Source organism: Molossus molossus, unplaced genomic scaffold, assembly GCF_014108415.1.
Source record: "Molossus molossus isolate mMolMol1 unplaced genomic scaffold, mMolMol1.p scaffold_m16_p_8, whole genome shotgun sequence".
Lineage (NCBI taxonomy): Eukaryota > Metazoa > Chordata > Mammalia > Chiroptera > Molossidae > Molossus > Molossus molossus.
In genome coordinates, this window is record NW_023425402.1 from 83,527,159 (window position 1) to 83,545,489 (window position 18,331).

At 42.2% G+C, this 18,331-nt stretch overlaps 1 protein-coding gene across 1 annotated transcript in view; it reads right to left on the reverse strand.

Annotated features, from left to right (window-relative positions):
- The window catches only part of SAMD3 (sterile alpha motif domain containing 3), a 34,798-nt gene extending 19,140 nt beyond the window's left edge, over nt 1–15,658 (reverse strand). Inside the window, exons 1-7 of the mRNA XM_036247763.1 lie at nt 15,651–15,658; nt 15,216–15,303; nt 14,359–14,548; nt 12,649–12,654; nt 11,141–11,248; nt 1,426–1,611; nt 1,100–1,184 (exon numbers count right to left, since the gene is read on the reverse strand). Of these exons, the coding sequence (XP_036103656.1) occupies nt 1,100–1,184; nt 1,426–1,611; nt 11,141–11,248; nt 12,649–12,654; nt 14,359–14,548; nt 15,216–15,303; nt 15,651–15,653 (666 nt within the window). The 5' untranslated portion in view covers nt 15,654–15,658. The remainder of the gene's footprint in view (nt 1–1,099; nt 1,185–1,425; nt 1,612–11,140; nt 11,249–12,648; nt 12,655–14,358; nt 14,549–15,215; nt 15,304–15,650) is intronic.
- Nucleotides 15,659–18,331: the final 2,673 nt, after the last annotated feature.

Here is an 18,331-nt window from a genome sequence, read left to right on the forward strand (position 1 = left end):
CAATCCACAGTTGGATGAATCCACCCATGCAAAATCCACAGACAGAGAGGGCAGAGGGCAGTTCCAGTGTCACAAGACACTCAGGTTCTACGTGTACAGTTCAGTAGTGTTGAGTATATTCACATTGTTGGGAAACGAAGCTCCCAGGCTTTTATTAAGCCAGGAGACAGACAGATCCCAAGGGCAAAGTTTGTAATGAAACCTCCAGAGCAGCAGTTCTCAACCCTGACTGTACATTAGATTTATCTGCAAAACTTTAACAAAATGTCGGGGTCCTTCCTCCAGATCAGCGAAATCAGAATTTCTGGGGGTCCCAATGTGCAGACAGAGCTGTTTTGCTGCCCAGGAACATCTTTCGGACCTGTTACATCGGGGTGGCAGATGCGAGGGACAGGTGAGGCTGGAGGTCCCGGCCACGCAGCCAGACAACTGCTCTGCTTGGTCTAATCAGAAGGTAAGAATCACTTCACCGGTGACAGCACTGCTGCAGGGGCACCCTGTCCCTCTTTCTGTGTGTCACATCTCGTAAGGAGCCTGCCTAGAGACTCGTGGTTACCCACAGGCTTGCAGACAGCTTTAAGGCAGAGATGAAAGAAGATGACAGAGAGAGACAAAGGAGACAAAGGAAGGGGATGGGGAGGGACAATTGGGGGGGGCACAGAGGACTTTTAGGCAGTGAAAATACTCTGTGTGATACTATAATGATAGATACATGTCATTATACATTTGTCCAAACCCACAGAATGCACATCACCAGAGTGAACTCTAAGGTAAAGCTCGGTCTGGGTGATACTGATGTGGTTTCATCAGCTGGAGCCAATGTACCACTGATGGGGGATGTGGACAAGGGTGAGGCTATCACGCATGGGGGCAGGGGCCACACCGGGGAAATATCTCTACTGTCCTCTCAGTTGTGCTGTGAACTTAAAACTCCTCTAAAAACCAAAGTCTATTTAAAAAAATAATAATAAGGAAGCACAGAGAGAGACAGAGAAATATCACAGAGATAGACTGAGGAAAGGTGGGCGAGATGGAAATTACTGGGCAATGCAAAGCCAGTCTTTTCAAATGGCTGAGACGAACAGAAACGGTCACTTACAAAGCCACAGCCGTCCTCGTCCAGGAAAGGGTGGGCCCGCAGCAGGGCGCCGACCACGTCATTGTACTGCTGGGTGCTGGGGTACCTGTCCCGTGCAACAGGAGGACATTTGTCATTCAAGCAGCCCAGTTCCTTCCTGCACACTAAGTCTAAATCACACTCATTTTCTTCAGATCTTTCTATGCAGACATTCAAATATTGGGCAATGTTGGACTTATTTCTTATATGTCCTCTAAAATCTGAGAAGGGTTGGTTCCAAATGAGTTCTATTTTACTCTGACAACCGGCCCTCGCCCGGAGCAACGCGTCTGCCCTGTTTCACTCACAGTGAGCCTTTCAGATACTTGGTCATGTCGGCCTGGAGAAACTCGATGATCCTGATCCGCATGCTGTGGTCAGGACACTTCTGCTCCGCTAACATGCATTGGACGTCGTAGGGAAACGCTGGTAAAACATAGGCCTGGGTCCACTGTGATGCTTTATTCCTCGCTGGAACATGCTTTGCACTCCTTCTGTTAATAGAAACACAGAGTAAGAGTCTATTTCAAAGGTATGCAAATTATCCATTTTCTACATCCTCAGAACTTCTGATATAAAGCACTTTCCTGAGACCTAAATATATGGAAGTCATCAACCCGTCTTCCATCCACTCATCTATCCACAAATGTTTGCAGGCTCATTCGGGATCTCTGTTTCCCTTCCCTTTGCACACATAAAAACCTGTAGTTCTGGAAAAAATGTCATAATAATATAGACTTTAGAATGAAGCCTAAAGTTGGGAAGAATATTATTAATCCAATAATATGCCATGCATAGCTCAAAACCGAACAAGATATCAAAGAGTCAGTTGCAATTCAGCAAAGCAAGTGAGGCATACAATAAGTCTTAGCACCTGATTAAGAAAATTCTTCTAATTAATTTATTCTGCTGCTGTTTACAATGATATACAAGATCCCCCTAATTTAGTTTTTCTTGGTTATTTTAAAGGTAAACTTAGTTTCTAAATTAAAAATAAGTATCAGCCCTGGCCAGTTTGGCTGAGCAGTGAGTATGTCAATCTGCAGACCAAATGATTTCGGGTTCAATTCCTGGTCAAGGGCACATACCTGGGTTGCAGATCTGATCCCTGGCCCCGGAGGGGTCATGCAGGAGGCAACTGATCGATGTGTCTCTTTCACATCAATGTCACTCTCCCTCTCTCCTTTCCACTTTCTCAAAAATTTAATGGAAAAATATTCTCGGGTATAAACAAACAAACAAAAAGAAGGAAAGTATTAGATATCCTGATTTCATTCAGACGAAGTTTCTGCCAAACGCTACAGAAAACCATAGTTACAGACGGAAGACGGGTGGAGGCCCGGGTTTAGGGGTGGGGGGAAGATGGCTGCAAAGCAGAGAGAAGATGAGAATTTTTTAGGGTGACAGAATGTTCAAAGTGGACTGTGACCGTGGGTGCACGGCCGTAGAAATGTGTTAACATTCACTGAGCCGTACACTTTCAACAGGCAAACTCGGTATTGTGTAAATTACACCTCAGTAAGGCTGTTTATAAAATTAAGTCTCAGAACCACTTTAAAACTTTAAAGTTAATGACTGATCATTGTGTAAAAAGAAGAATCTATACTAAAATTTCCAAGTAAGAGTTACCCAGGGGCCCTGAGTCCCTTTCAAACCCCTTCACTAATAAGACTGGTTTGGAGTGAAGGTAAAGGTAAAAAGGCAAAGTTGAAGACAAACGAACAGAAAGATTTCTTAAATTAGCCTAAGTAGGTACATTTTCTGGCACAATCCTGCAATCCTTGGTAGGCCAGGTTCCTTTAGAACTTCAGGTCATCTTCCTCAAGAAGGCATGGGAGCCAATGACACACGGGGAATAAAACAAAGAGGAGAAAGCACTCTGCTCTCTTTTTAGGATAAGCTCCTCTTTCTTTCCCTCTTTGGCAGTCACTAAGCGGGTGAAAATATGTCCTAGCTCCCTCTCTGTTTCTGCCACATGAAGACACAGCACAAGTGACCATCTGCAAACAGGAAGAGAGGTTTCACAAGAAAGCAAATTGGCTGACACCTTGAACTTAGACTTTCCAGCTTCCATAACTGTGAGAGATACATTTCTGTTGTTCAAGCCACACAGTCTACTGTACTTTGTTCAGACAGCTTGACCTGGCTAAGATACCATTCTAATTTCTGTGTTTTTTCTTTTCTTTCTTTCTCTCTTTTAAAAAATTAATTAATAAATTTCTTTTTGCTGTGCCTCTTTTCTTAGCAAGCCAGGCTTAATGATGTCTTTTTTATCTTAATTTCTCACACTTAGGTGTCATGAAAATTTCTCTACATCTTATCTCTGTGTTTGCCTACTTATTCCCATGGTTCATGTTGCTAGACTAATCCGTTAATTCACAACTCAAATGCAGACTACTTCGATAGCAGAGCCTTACTTGTAGAATGAACTAATTGGCTCACACTGGACCATCTAACCCATAAAAATAACCATAAGCATTGGACAAGAAAATTTTTTTAAACTGAAAATACTAGAGAGTGGATACAAGCAGGCAGATTCTGAAGAGGAGCCCGCACTTGGAAGAAATGGAAGACATGGACTGAGTATCCCTCTGTACCACTTTTAGCCCAAAGCCATTCCTCAGGCAGTGCTGCTACAACTCTAGTAGAAAACCTGGAGGCTGTCTGGACTACAGAATTAGTAGAGTCTGGGGCAACCACATCTCTTGAAAAGGAGTGGAGAACCTCGGAAAGGAGAGAGTTAATGAGGGGGAACTACAAATTCTGTGTATAAATTGTGCAAATCTCTGGCTGATCCCAAATCACACATGTGCACAACCCAACTAAGGGTAAAAGAACTAAACTTAGATTTGAGTTAATACCCAAGAAACAGATTTTTCAATTTGAGTCCAACCAATTTTGTTACTTGTTAACACTAACTAACCATCACCGCTCCTTGGATGAAGGAGAAATAATCAAGAGTTTTGCACATTCTAACATTTACAATGTCCAGTACACAATTCAAAATTATGTAATTTTTTTTTTTAACCCAGAAAAGTGTGACCCATTCTCAAGAGTAAAAGCAATGAACGGAATGTGATGCTGAGATGATCCAGATGTTGGCAAGGATTTTAAAGCAGCTATTGTAACAATTCAGAGACTTAAAGAAAACTGTGTTAGACTAACTGAAATAATAGAAAAATTACCCTAGACATAGATATTCTTTTAAAAAACAAAGAGAAAATTACAAGATTTGAAACTTTAAGGAATGTACTAGATAAATTAACAGCAGAATGGAGATTGCATAGAAAAGAGTCAGTAAACTTGAAGACAGAGTGATATAAATGATACAATCTGAAAAATAAGGAGAAACAAGATTGAAAAAAGCAGGTAATAGGTCATTTTCTAATTCCAAGTTCTTACACTTTATCCCCCTACACAGCCAAAGAAGTTTCTCCTCCTTGACCTTCCACCCAATTTTACATAAATAGTGATTTCAGTTAGTAGAAGGGCCAGGCAGAGCTGGCCAGTGGCTTCCCAGGCTATTCTTTGAACCAAAGACATGGCCCAGGGTCCCAGTACACTAGCCCAGTCTTGATGTAGTAACTTTCTTGACATAGTAACCATGCCCATGAAAAAGAAGCAACCCCAGTTTTGGGACAATGGCTCCTAGTCTAGGATTATAACATAGCAAGTTATGCCAACTCAGAAATGGCTACCTGAGGTCTGGATAAGATAAGAGAGCTATCAACAATGTTTTCCAAAAGTCAGATCTTTCTGTAGCTTGCCAGCTCCCAGAATTATACAGAAAAACTCTTTATGGGCCTGGGTAGCTCTGTGATGATGATAAAATGGATTCCCAGGAGAAGTATGCATAAAAATCTCTCTCAGAGAAGATGAACAAGATGTACAAAGACCATACAGAGCTGATAAGAAGCATAACCCACGGGCAGCTGGCTGTTGCTGGCCTCCTACATTTACCCTGATCACATCGTAAAGTTTGTCCAGATTTGACCAATCCTTGGACTATGGCTTTAACTGTTGTCTTTTGAAGCATTTTTTTTTTTTCTTTTTCTGAAAGACCAATCCCTGGCCATCTGTCTACCCTTGTCCCTGTGACTGAAGTTTATAACGGAGCTGAGATGTCTCTGAGCTTATGTCACCTGATATCTGCACCTCATGTATGAGCCATCTGCAGGCCAACCCTTCAAGAATCCTGCACCTCTAGAGACTGTTTCTTGTCTGTTAATGAATTCCAAATACCTTTTCAGTACCAAGAGATTGCTGCGATAAGACAGAAGCCAACGTGGAAACTAACTTCAAATCTGAAAGTCCCATAGTTTAAAGACCAAGTGTATGTGAGAGCTGAAACTTCATATTCAATACTTGACCACACTAGATGTTTTGCCTTTTGTAATTCATCATGCAAATCTTACCCTTTTTCCAGTTGTTACAGGCATAGTGATCTTCCTGTTTCCTGACCATGTAACCCATACATTGAGTGACAAGGATGATTCAGTCTCCTGTGCCCTCCTGAAATTCTGATTGGTCTAGAGGTCTTGCTACCTAAAAGGTAGTCCTAAAACAGCATTGGCAGGACTTAGAAATGCTGACTCTCAGGCTTCCCCCCTGACCTATTAAATCAGAATCTGAATTTTAACAAAATTCCTAGGTGATTTTGAAGTACTGGGAGCACTGGCCCAGGCTAGGGCACCGGTTTTGTTTAAGTCCCTACGTGAATCTAATGGATAATCAGCACTGCCTTGCTCACTGGCACCGCACGGAGACGCCTGACCCCTCTCACAGCATCTCACCGTTTTCAGCAACCCCATTTTCTCTGCCTCAGCCTCTCACATCCCAAAAGCACATACTCCAAACAGAATCTCCTGTGCGATTTTGGCGGCTTGTACATTTGCACTCTGCCCACCTTGCTGAGAATGTCCTGGTTCTCTCCTGCCCCATTTCCTTCAGTGAATTTCTAATCACCTTTCAAAATCCCCCCTCAGTTTCGTGAAGCTTTCTCCAGAGGCCTTCTCCACACTCACTTCCCTGAAAACCTTCTTCTATGCTATTTCTGTGCCTGTGCATTCTATTTCTGCCTACTTCCTTAATGTTGCCATTATTAGCCTACGTATCTGTCTTGTCTACTAGATTCTCAGTTCCCCCAGGCAAGGACCGAATTGCATCCCCTGCTGTCTAAATAATACCTGGCTCATGGTGTATATTCAGTAACTTTTAGACTGAACAAAATGGGAAAAATAGATTAGAAATCAAGCTCACTTTGAATCTCTCTAAAGACTTGAGGTTTAATGGAAATGGGCAGGAGTCTGAGAGTTATTTATCATGAATGCAAGCCGTTTCCCTGATTCTGCAGGTCCTGCTTGGCCGGGTCCACAGATCCTTCACTGAATGAAATATCAAGTCTATTTTAGTAAGCTAATACTCCTCACTTCAATTGAGGCTCTACTCAAACATTATCCAGTCAAAGGGGAGGAAACCCACTTAATCCAATTAGGAAGAGGCCATAAAAATTGCTTCATATCTCTGTCCTTCATGTAATAAGAATCTGTTGATCACCTACTCTATGCCAGGCACTGCCAAGGTGAATCAGGCTGGTTCCTCACCTCGTGCCCAAGAGAACTCTGGACCTCTGGAGGACACAAACACGTCGGAAGTGAAAGAGTAACCACACATATAACTGGAACAGTGACTCATGGAACGCTAATGAGGCTGGTGCATTTCATCCAATCTTCTCTTTATGAAGTGCTGGTGCCCTTCATCTGAGCTGCATGTGGGATAGTGCCTACAAACACTACATCACGTGTTGACCCATGACATTGGTCTTACTGGGCATAGGCAAATGGGTGAGATCCTTCTCCAACTTTTCCTAACAGTAGCCAGACCCTCCAAAAAAATCATCAGTAAAGTAATTTTTAAATATGCATGAAACCATGACTAATTTTATAATTATGCCCAAAGGCAGAAGCAAAACATCTGCACACATCTATTTAAAGTTCAAGCTAAGTGTTTTCAAAGTAGCACTTAGGAAATCTCTACCTATTTATCTGATTTCATGGCTTATTTGGTACTAAAAGGAAAGCGAAAAGTTTAAAACAGTGTAGATGAACACCGAAAAATAGCATTGCAAAAATATCTCTTCCCAATGGATCACCGATACATGGTGAATGCGAGACACTAATTCTTCCATCAAGAAAGGGCACTTAAGCAATTCCGTAAAGAGCACGCTGCCGCCTGTCACTGAAACACACTGCATTGTGTCTCAGCACCCTGGCGCTTCCCTGGGACATGACATCCATTCACTGGGACATACACGCTCTACTAGAGGTTTTTCAAGAGCCAAAGTCAGGTGAACATTTTGTCTCTAGAACCTTCTTTTTCTCCTTGTCTGCAAATAATCTGGATGGAAAGCACATAGGGAGCGTAGGGAAAGATATCACAAGAATAACGACTGCCATCGTGTAGGGCGGAAAGCTGCCAGGTGCTTTAATATTCTCTTAGGTGGACTTCAAGGACCACATATGCCATTGGGTGTCCCCACCCCACGCTGTGCAGAGGCCAGCTGGCGGGCACTCGGAGACACCAGGATTCCAGCCCCGGTGTGAGACCCCAGAGCCAGCCCTCCATCCACCATCCCTTCCTGCCCGTGGAGAGCAGCTGGCTTCAGAACAGCCCTGTAAGCACATACCGTCAACTCTCCAGCCCGTATGTGTACGTGACTTATAAACTCCTGGAGTTTCACTGTGTTACAAAGTTAGCATATTTAGTATGAATTGTATCAAAGGGTCTAAAAAGAAATTGATGCTATTCAAATATTTATCCTACTCCATGAAATATTCAGTTTTTTGTTGGCTTGCATATCCTCAGTTAAATGAAAAAACTCCTGCTTGGCCTCCGTGCCAGGAACTGTGCCAAATCTGCATTTGCAATAATGAAAAAGGCATGGGCTTTGTCTCTGAGATGCTTTCAGTCTAACGAGGGACTGCAGACTTGAAACGCCTCAATTTCACTATCTACTTGTTTTTTAAATTATTTTTTCTTTATTGTTTAGAGAGAGAGGAACGGAGAAGGAGAGAGAGATAGAAACATAGATGAGAGAGAACATCGATTGGCTGCCTCCTGCATGCCCCACACTGGGGATTTGGCCCACAACCTGGGCATGTGCCCTGACCAGGAATCGAACCAGTGACCTCTTGGTGCATGGGTCTACGCTCAACCACTGAGCCACACCGGCCGGGCCTAGTTTTACAAGTAAAGCAAAAGTACTCTGCGTGGAAGACCGGGGTCCATCTGAAAGAGGGATTTGAGCAGAACCTTCAAGGACAAGCAAGTAGGTAAAGGATGGAAACTACAGGGCAAGGCAGCCATGTGCCAGCCAGCCTGAGGACAGCAAGGCGACCCTGAGTACTAGGGTAAACCCGTCCGTACAATGCGAAGCAAGAGAAGCAGGCAGAGAGGGAGACAGAACGCAGACTGAGATGGCCGGCACGTGGCTCCACCAGAGAGAGACAGCTCCATCCCTAGCTTTCCAAGAAATGCTTTCCTGACAATAACCTCCCCTTGTCTTAAGTCAGACTGGATACGAGGTGCTCACACCCAAATATGAGTTCATTTTCAGACGGAAGTTCTTGTGGACAGAGCCAGGCTGCAGGGGTCACATGCATCAGGAGAAACTTTATGGTCAGAAGATGTGGCTGGTTTCCGAACTCTCCCGTTTCTCTCAGTTTCTCCGCCAGACCTATGTTCTCCTCCCTCTCACTAGGTGCTGTGAAGGGTGAGAAATGCCAGGAAGCACAAGGCTGCTCTTTTGCCCCTGTGAAAACACAGGAATGAGAATCCAGGCCGGCCAGCATCGTAGGACCACGAGAGGAGGGAATACCATCGGAGGGCTTAGGAGAGAGAAAAGACCTCGTGCAGAAGGCTGCACCCTCCCCTCCGCGGGAGGGGATACTCGGGGCGCAGTGCTGTGCAGACGGCCTACACCGGGGCCTTCCACGAGCTCCCACGGCGCCGGCGCTGGGCGGGTAGTATCGATTTTTAATGCTCACAAGAGGACCATGAGGAAAGTATCATTACTCTTCTCATTTTGCAGATGAGAATACCAATTCACAGTGGCTCTGAGGCCGGACCACCGGGACTGATCACTGTTCTTCCTGTCTCTGCTCACACACGAACACTTCCAGGAGGGACTGGCTGCTTCGGCAGCTTTGTGGTGGAGGGGGAGCTGGGAACTCAGGGCCTCCCCTGCCGACCTGGGGCCGCACTAAAAGAAAGCACTCAGAATCTACAAGCACCCCTGAGCAGAAAGGAAGGGAATGAAGCCACCAGAAACCTGCATTTACATTTTCTGAACCATAGTTCACACCAGGAAGACCAGGGGGTGATTCTCACATAGGCATCACCTTTCGCTTCCTTGTTTCCCAGCCCAGACAAGAGCCACTGGCATGGAGGAAGGTGGCTAACACGGGGAGATCCGGAAGAGCTGGCACTTTGCACCCAGGGGTGGCAGTGCCCGGTGGACGGCGGTGAAGAGGAAAGAGAACAGAGAGAATACCCCGGAGGTGAGGCCCAGAGGTGTGGCTTTTCCCTGAGGCTGACACCCTGAGCCCCCACCCTGATGGTGGTTAATCCCCGTGTGGAGGTGAGAATGGCGTCTGGGAAAACTAGAGAGAAGTCCTTTGACCCCCCTCAGTCTCAGTTTTGCTCATTGACAAAAAGGGCAGAATAATGGCCACCTTGCAGGACTGCTGTGTGGACTAAATGAGATAATGCGAAAGGTTTGTGAAAACTACAGAAGACCACACCTTAGCTGGTATAGCGCCTGATTATTCTCCCGTGCGAGCTGGCATCTCTCCTTTCAATGGCAGGACATTTAAGGAAAAGCACCTGCTCCTCAGTGGCTGAAAGCAATATGCAGGGTGCGTGACGCCTGAACCACATGGGCCGAGTGGCTGGGAGGTGCCGGGTCGGCTGCCTACCACCTCTTACCTGTAATCACCCTCAGGACTGTCCGAACGCTGCATTTCTAGGTCTGGTTCTTTAGGTATATAATTTTCCTTTGTTCCAATATAGCCCATATATTGAAATATTCCCCATACAGTGTAGGAATACAGCAGTAGCCTCCAGTCTGCAGAGGGTCCCTTCCAAGACCCCCTGGAAATGCCTGAAGCCATGGATAGTACCAAAGAATCCTATATAGAGACTTTGGTTTTTTTCCTATACTTATGATCAAGTTACACTTATAAATTAGGCACAGTAAGATATTAAGAACAATAAAACTAATAATAAGCTAGAACAGTTATAGCAATAAAATAAGGGTTATCTGAACACAAGCACTGCAATACTGTGACAGTCGATCTGAAAGGAGATGGCTCAAAGCCGTTAAGGGACAGGAAGACAGCTGGGCATTGGACAGGCAAAAGGACAATTTACGCCCCAAGCAGGATGGAGCAGGATAGTGCAAGATTTCATCACACTACTCAGAACAGTGTGAAATTTAAAACTTATGAATTGTTTATTTCTGGAATGTTCCAGTTAATATTTTCAAGGGTAACTGGAATTATGGAAGGCAAAACAGTGCATAAGGGGGCCTATTATAAAAGGAAATATTTGCTAAAGCAGCCGTCAGGGATATTTAAGTTAAAACAACAACTACAAAATTCAAAACAAAAACAAAGACTCCTCAAAAGGCATATTCTATAGGACATTATTCACTGAATAACTTCTATCTTTGTGGCTACTGCCAGTCACCTAGGACAGTTTATGACAGAGAAATCCCTCTTTTTCCTTCACAATGTGTACTTGAAAGATGCATAATGTAATCTCAAAACTTCACTTTTCCAACACAAAGATCAGAAAATTTGACCTTCATCTTTTACTAAATACCTTCATCACTTCATTAAAAAAATAAAATAAAATTCCTTTCCAGGAAAAGAAAAGGTTTCCACTTACAAGAAATCTCATTAAAATAAAAAAAAGACAAATATTATCATTTGGCTTTAAATGTTTAGAATTTGGCAACCCTACCTCTGTTTCAGTACTCTTTGGTCAATTCGTCCATTATCAAGGTTTTCAGCTGGATAGAAAGTTGGCGTCTGCTCCCCATACTTGGCTGGACTGGAGGACTGTTCATCCCTGTCACCAAGAAAAAAGAGGTGGGTCAGGGGCTAGTCAAGAGGAGCCCCAACTGCTGATGCCATGGTCATCCATAGTTAACCTATGATCTGTATCTACTTCCAAGATCCACATTAGCGTCATGACTAAGGAACTGAAAGAAGAACCCGCAGGGGTCAGCTCACGCAGTGGTTCATGCATGCCAGGAGAGAGACGGATACCAGTTCACGGTGCTATTTTCACCGATCAGTCATATATATAAATGGCGGTAAGATAATCCTTTCCTTTATGACATGATGGTGATAATAGAACGTACCTTTATTGCTTAATATTCTTATTTGGCAAAAAGGAGGAGGAGGAGCCCTGGCCGGTTTGGCTCAGCGGTTAGAGCGTCGGCCTGCGGTCCAGAGAGACCCGGGTTCGGTTCCTGCTAAGGGCATGTACCTCGGTTGCAGTTTGTCCCCGGCCCAGGTTGGGTTGTGCGGGTGGCGACCACTCGATGTGTCCCTTTCACGTGGATGTTTCTCTCTCTCCCTCCCACTCTATCTGAACAAGATATGGAGGGGTGTCCTCGGGTGAGGATAAAAAAAAAAAAGGAGGAGGAGAAGATGACGAAGAAAAAGAAGGAGGAGGAGAAGAAGAAAATGATGACAATGACTATGAACTCTATGTCAGATCCCTTCTCCACTCCTTGCATTTTGGGGGCCCTTTAATTTTCTGTGAGATCTCATGATGTTAGACCCACATGCCATTAACTCCCACATTTTCCAAGAGACACAACTGAGGCCCAGAAGGGAAAGCAACTTGCTCACTACCACAAGCTACTCCATAGCCCCATCAGGAATTGATCTCAGTCTTCAACTTCCTGTTTGGTGATTTTTCTACCAGCTTCAACAAAAACAACACCCAAAAAGCAACTGCAAATACTCCTCCCCGATTCCTATCACTTGCTTAAGTCTGAATAGGATGTGAAAGTCCAGATGTGGCCTACAAATCCTTCTCAAAATAACACACCAGACAACCATTAGTCATTAAAGGAAATAAGAGCTCAAGTTGAAAGCCATCTGCAATCTCTAATCCTGAATGCTATTATAGACTCTTTAGAAGGAGTCTTAAGCATCGTTTACTCTATCTGCTTCATTTTGCAGTTGAAAGTAAGAAAAGTCCAGCGACTCTTCAAGGTTAGATAGGTAGCTAAGGAGTTTGAAATCCAGTGTTTTGATACCTAGCTTCAAGCTCTTTCTACACCACCAACTTTCTTACCTTAATTATTATGCACTTCCTGGGAGGGTTTAGCTGAATTGCATTATTTTCATGCCTCTTTCTATTACAATTCCTACATAGCAATGTATTTGTCAAGTGAAAATATATTTGACAATAAGCCAATAAGTGTTTTAACCAAATATAACTAATAAGCCAACCTGTGACTGGGGTTTTCCACCAGAATAATTTAACCTGAATACAAAACAACACAATCCTTACAGTGAGTCACCTACTTATTGGGTAGAATGAAAAGCCCTCATTCATAAATCCTTGGACAAACATGTTCCAAGTCTTGGTGACATTTGCAAATGGCTTTCTTAACCAAGTTAGCAACACTTAACATTTAACACAAGACTACTTTGGTCTGGGACATGGAGAGGAGATTTTCTCAAAGGTTTTGATACTCCTAACATTAGCGCGAATTAACATGGAGTTCGGTACTGTATGATTTACACAGCCTACGGAAGAAACAACAGGAATGTCAATATTTAACAATCAGTCCAAGTCAGTGGTAGAACCAGGAATGAAGCCCAGATTTCCTGGCAGTCCAGTTGGTTTTAATTTACTAGAGAACAGTATAAGCTGATTTGCAGTGGAAACAAGGCTGTCTATTTTCTTCCAAGTTGTGCTTAAGGCCATATCAAGATTCCAGTCAACTGAAGAGAACTTCCAGCTCGGAGACCAAGCCATCCAAGAATGCCGGGAATTTGCTTTGAGCTCTGTTTGAGGTTCTCAGCCTCCCATTGCTGGAGAGGAGTGAAATCATGCAACGGGAGCAGCCTCAGCAGTCACTTGTAAAGAGTGTGTTTTATACAGATATGTCAAAGCAATATTTAGGAGACATCTTTCAAATAGATCAGATGGTAGAGTCTCCAGACCAACCGTGGACCACCCCTTCATGCCCACTCATCCCCTCCCCTGGCCCAAATATCCAATTTGATCAAATGACTTAAGCCAGGTTTTTCTAACTTTATATTACTTACCAGAGAAAGCAAAACCGAAATATCTATTATTACAGAAATAATCTGAAAAAACTAAAGTAAGCACATAGAACGGATTTCAGAAAACATCACAATCTTATTTTCAAAATGAATGAGTGGCCTGCAGCAATTTTTAAACATTAGAAACCTTGCAGTCTTGAAATATGGAAAACCAAATCAGAATGCCTGAAATGGGGCATACATTTGTAAAATGAACATTTTAATTTTAAAACTCCTGTTATCATTCCTTTTCATTGCAAAAGTCAGTGATAAAAAAACAAACTAATGAAAATATCCCTAAACCTCAAAGCCACCACAAATTTTCCTACATGATTTTTGTGGGATGCTAACATAGCGTTCAGCATTCCAAGAATACTCTTGAGAAATTAGAATTCCTTGTACCAAAAGTCTTTAGCAAATTATATAGTGAAGGCCTCTGGCAAATTATATTGTAAAGGCCTCTAGAGGAGAATATAAATTAGCTACCATAAGGAATCCTTGGCAAATAACCACACACATAAAAAAATAAATAGTTTAGGGAAAAGCAAAGGAGCAGCAACAATACCTTTCCAAACACTTATTTTAAGACCTAAGGGGCAGGGATCCACTTTTACTCAAGTAGTTGGATATACATTTCAACTACTTGTTACAGAGTTTTCTCTTTAGGAACTATTCGCTTATAGGAGGACTACCCTAACAATTGGAGTCAGTGTTTAAAAAGTGGTGCATTTAAAATAATGTGTCTTGATTCATAAAACTTTGCAAAAGTGTTCTTTATGCAGATACTAGAAACACAGCACACACAAGCTAAAGGAAAACGGTCACAATTTTCAAGGAGTTTTAACCCCAGATATGCATCAAAAATAAGGAATTCATGAACAGACTTACTCCGGGGCTGCTGCCGCTTGCATGACCAGAGCTGGTTCTCTGGGGCTTCCTGAGAACTCTAGTCCTTGACTCTTCTGCTTATATTTTTTAATTAAATCCATCAGAACAGCCTGGTGCCCAATTTTTTTAACCAGCTGCTGAACCATCCGATCGTTAAGTGCTAGAAGAGCGGCCCCACTTACTTCTTCCTCTGGGGAAAGAGAAAAGGAATTTCTACGTGCCTGTCTGGTAAACCACTGCAAAATACAACATTCAGAGCAGGAAACACTTATTTCTGGTGTTAAAAGCATCATCTGCACTTGTCTTCTGATGTTATATAATGATTTGTACTTTTAACAAAGAATACTGATACTACACAATTCCAAACTGGTATCTTTTAAGAAAGTACTAGAAGACGGAGTCCCAAGAAAATCTGTCCCTTCCACATTATCGCCTTCCCACGTCAGACTCTTTCTTACAGGCATTGTTTTTATAAGGGGGGAAAAAAAATCTCAGGAAATTATTCCTAATAGCACCTGCCAGGCAATATTTCAATGCTTGTAAATCCAGCACTGCACAAAGCATGCACTGCATTATTTAAGGACAAAAGTGGTATCAAATAATAGCAAATGTGTATTTGAAGTAACTCTTAAGCCTTTATTTTCTTAGAGTTGTTTTTGAAATATTTTTCTCCTGTGAATACAAGGTCAAATGCAAACTGCCTCAGTCAGTCAAGAAATGCAAGTTCCCCCCCAGTAGCAACTCCACACCACACTCACAGGCATTCGGCAACAAAAGCAATGATCAATAATAACAAAGGACACTCAATATCTAGGTTGCTCAATTAACATTTTTTTTTAAAAGTGTAAACTACTCACCTTGAAACCTATGAACTAGCTCTCCTAAGTTTTTCTCCACCAACCAACTGCAGACCTGGCCAACTGACCAGGTTTCCATTGCTGTATCCTGTAAGTAAATACACATGTAGAAGAAAAGGTCAGAGAAGGATTCTTTAGTGTTTCTTTCTGATTGTGGTTTTATTTTATTTTTTTACCAATTGGTTCGCTAATCTCAGCTCCTTCCTTTGGGAGACTCTTTTAGACTCTCAATTCTAAGCTTCTTTCAAATTACTATTTTCCAAATACATCTCCAAAAGTTGATAATAAAACAAAAACTCTCTTTAAAAATGAGACCAGTTTGAATCTATTTGCTAGTCTCACTCAAATTTTTTCACCTACTACTTTTTTTCCACAGGCATCCCTCAGCTTTACTAACAAGACAGCCAGAGACTACAATGGTACCCAATCCTGTACCATTAACACCCAGGGTTCTTCACAAAGAAAAGAAAGGTGTGAAATTCACCACTACTAGGCTCATCAGGAAGCGGTTGACATTTACAAAAGGGGTGGGCAGGGGAGGAAGGAGGGAGGATCAGATAAAAACCTGACAGAGATACTTAGTAAACCAAGACTGGTTAACCCCTTGTTTTGCTCCTCAGCTAGGAGAGCTTGTAGCTGCTTCTGATTGCTTTGAGTTAGTTAGCAAGAGGAGGAAGAAGATGCCCACTTTCTCAGGAGAATATGAATATTTCTTTCCTTCCCTCCAATAAGAGTATATTCCATTCAGTTCTAGAACTTTACTAAACACCATTATGATTGTTAAAATAACTAGAGAAAACTAATACAATGATTGAGAAAACATTTTTTTTTTTAAATGTAGGTGGGCAAAAGAAATTTTAGGTGGGCAGACTCAAAATGGGAAAATAAATATGTTAGTCATCGTAAGCATACAGAGTTAAAAGTCATCTTTAACTGTTCAGTGGTGTTTGCTACTGGTCTTTTGTAACCACTTAGAACATTTGAAACAAGTATACCAATTTCAATAACTTTTCCTATTTCCTTGAGGCAGCTCATTCCCTTCTGTTATTTATAATTCAACCCACATTACTTTTCAGGCACTGGGGAGAAACTGAAAACAAAACAAAACAGTTTAATGTTTTCATATGACTTTCGATTTCATCTTCTGCTATAGGTTTACTTGTACACTAAGACGGACTCTTCTACAAAGACAGGAAAAGGCGCCTCAGAGAAATGGAGTCCTAAGGAAAGATGAAATTATTTATTAGATCATGTCTTTCCATTTTATTGCTATAAGTTCTCACGGCCAATACTGTATTTTTCATTTCTGTGTATTTGAATTTCCACATCAGAGAGTCGTGAAAGGGAAAATGTTTAGCTTTCATACTTGGCAATCTGAAAAGATGCCAGCCTTCAAAATGCACTTCCTAGAAAACAAGTACACTTCAAAGCAATAAGCCACATTCTCACAAGTATTCACAGACGCCAAGTCGCAAGATTGGAAACAAGGGTTAAAGACAGACCGCCTTCGGAATGACAGCGGTGGATTTAATTCGCTCCGACAGCGGTGGCCACAGAGCTCCTCCCCTCGGCTGAGCAGGAGAGCAGGTGTGAAAAGTCATTATTTGCGAGACTCTAGTGTAAATTAAAAATCACACCTTCCTCTCACACTTCTGGCTTCGTTGTGAAGAGTGGGATTTAGAGAAAGAAAAGAAAAGAAAGCAAAAAGAAAACGGTTCTCTAAACTCCAAGATTAAAAGGTGTGCAGAGCGGAAGGTACTGCCCTGCAGCCATCAGGGGATAAAAGGAAACTGGAGGATAAAAGGACGTTTGAAAATAAAATGAGTACGTGGAAACCCCTCACATGTGTTTTCATTCCCAGATTTTTGCCTAATTCTACTTCTGGGGAAAAAAAGAACAGTTATCAAATTATAACCTCATTCGAACACAGTAAGATTTTTTAAAAAGCCCTACAATTTTTGCCCATTGTCTTTCTGAATATTTAAGAAAATAGTGTCATTGCCTAGGTCATGTAACATCTTTACTGAGCAACCATACAACTTCCTCCCGCATAAATAATGGATCTATTCTTTATGGTTTTATGCATGATAAAGGACTAAAAAATAAGTCAAATGAGAAAAGACCCATCCAACACCTTTATTACATTTTCAGCAACATCCGAAAAGATTTTGAAATGTGAAGACAAGTATCACTGAATATTTTAAGACACAATAATATAAAAAGAATAGAAATAATTAATAATGACATCACATGTGACTATTCCAGCCAAACCATTCTGAGTTAAGTTATATTTCAGTAACAAAGTTTACATCGAATATTGAGGATTCTCATCTAATTAAAGCCAGGGAGAGCTAGGATTTCAGCTAAAGCAGCCCAGGTGTGGGCAAATCTTATTTAATAATTTTGTTAAAACTCCACAGGAAGATAATAGTGCAAACTGCTGTGAGCGTGGTTTATAATCTTCAAAAGCAATGTAGTTTATTACAACATTAATCACAAATAAGCAATTTTTAAGAAAATATAAAAACCTTTGTCGCTTTCCTTTCTGTGTGCATTTTGTTTTTATTTCCCTAGAGGTCCTTGGACTGAGACAACAACAAAGTGTCTAAAAGCTTTGCTGGTGGCACATGCCCTTCCCTGGATCAATGGCTCATCTTGCCCTTGGACAGGACATCTCCCACTGTGGCTGCTCTTGAAGAAACAAGCCATTTAGCAAAGGTCAGGTCCTGTTGATGAACAAAGGGAAAACGGAGGTACAGAAACGGGGACATGGCCTGTGACATGAAGTCGTATCCAGGCAGTTCTGCTGGATAGCACTGCTACAACACGGAGCAACGGCCTCACTCTAGTCCGGTGGCACCAAACCTCTCACCATTGTTCATTCCAGTCATCAGAAGACCAGGAAGAATGGAAATTGGAATAGTCACCTAGAACACCTCTCATACCTTCGTTATCAAATCGTTACTGCCTAGATTGCTCAGAGCTAGGTGAATAATGATACAATAAAGTTAGAAGCTTTACCAAGAACATAAGAATACAATATAGAGTCAATTATGATGGGTGCTATAAAAAAGCACTATGGGCCCTGGCTAGTGTGGCTTAGTGGTAGGAGAGCA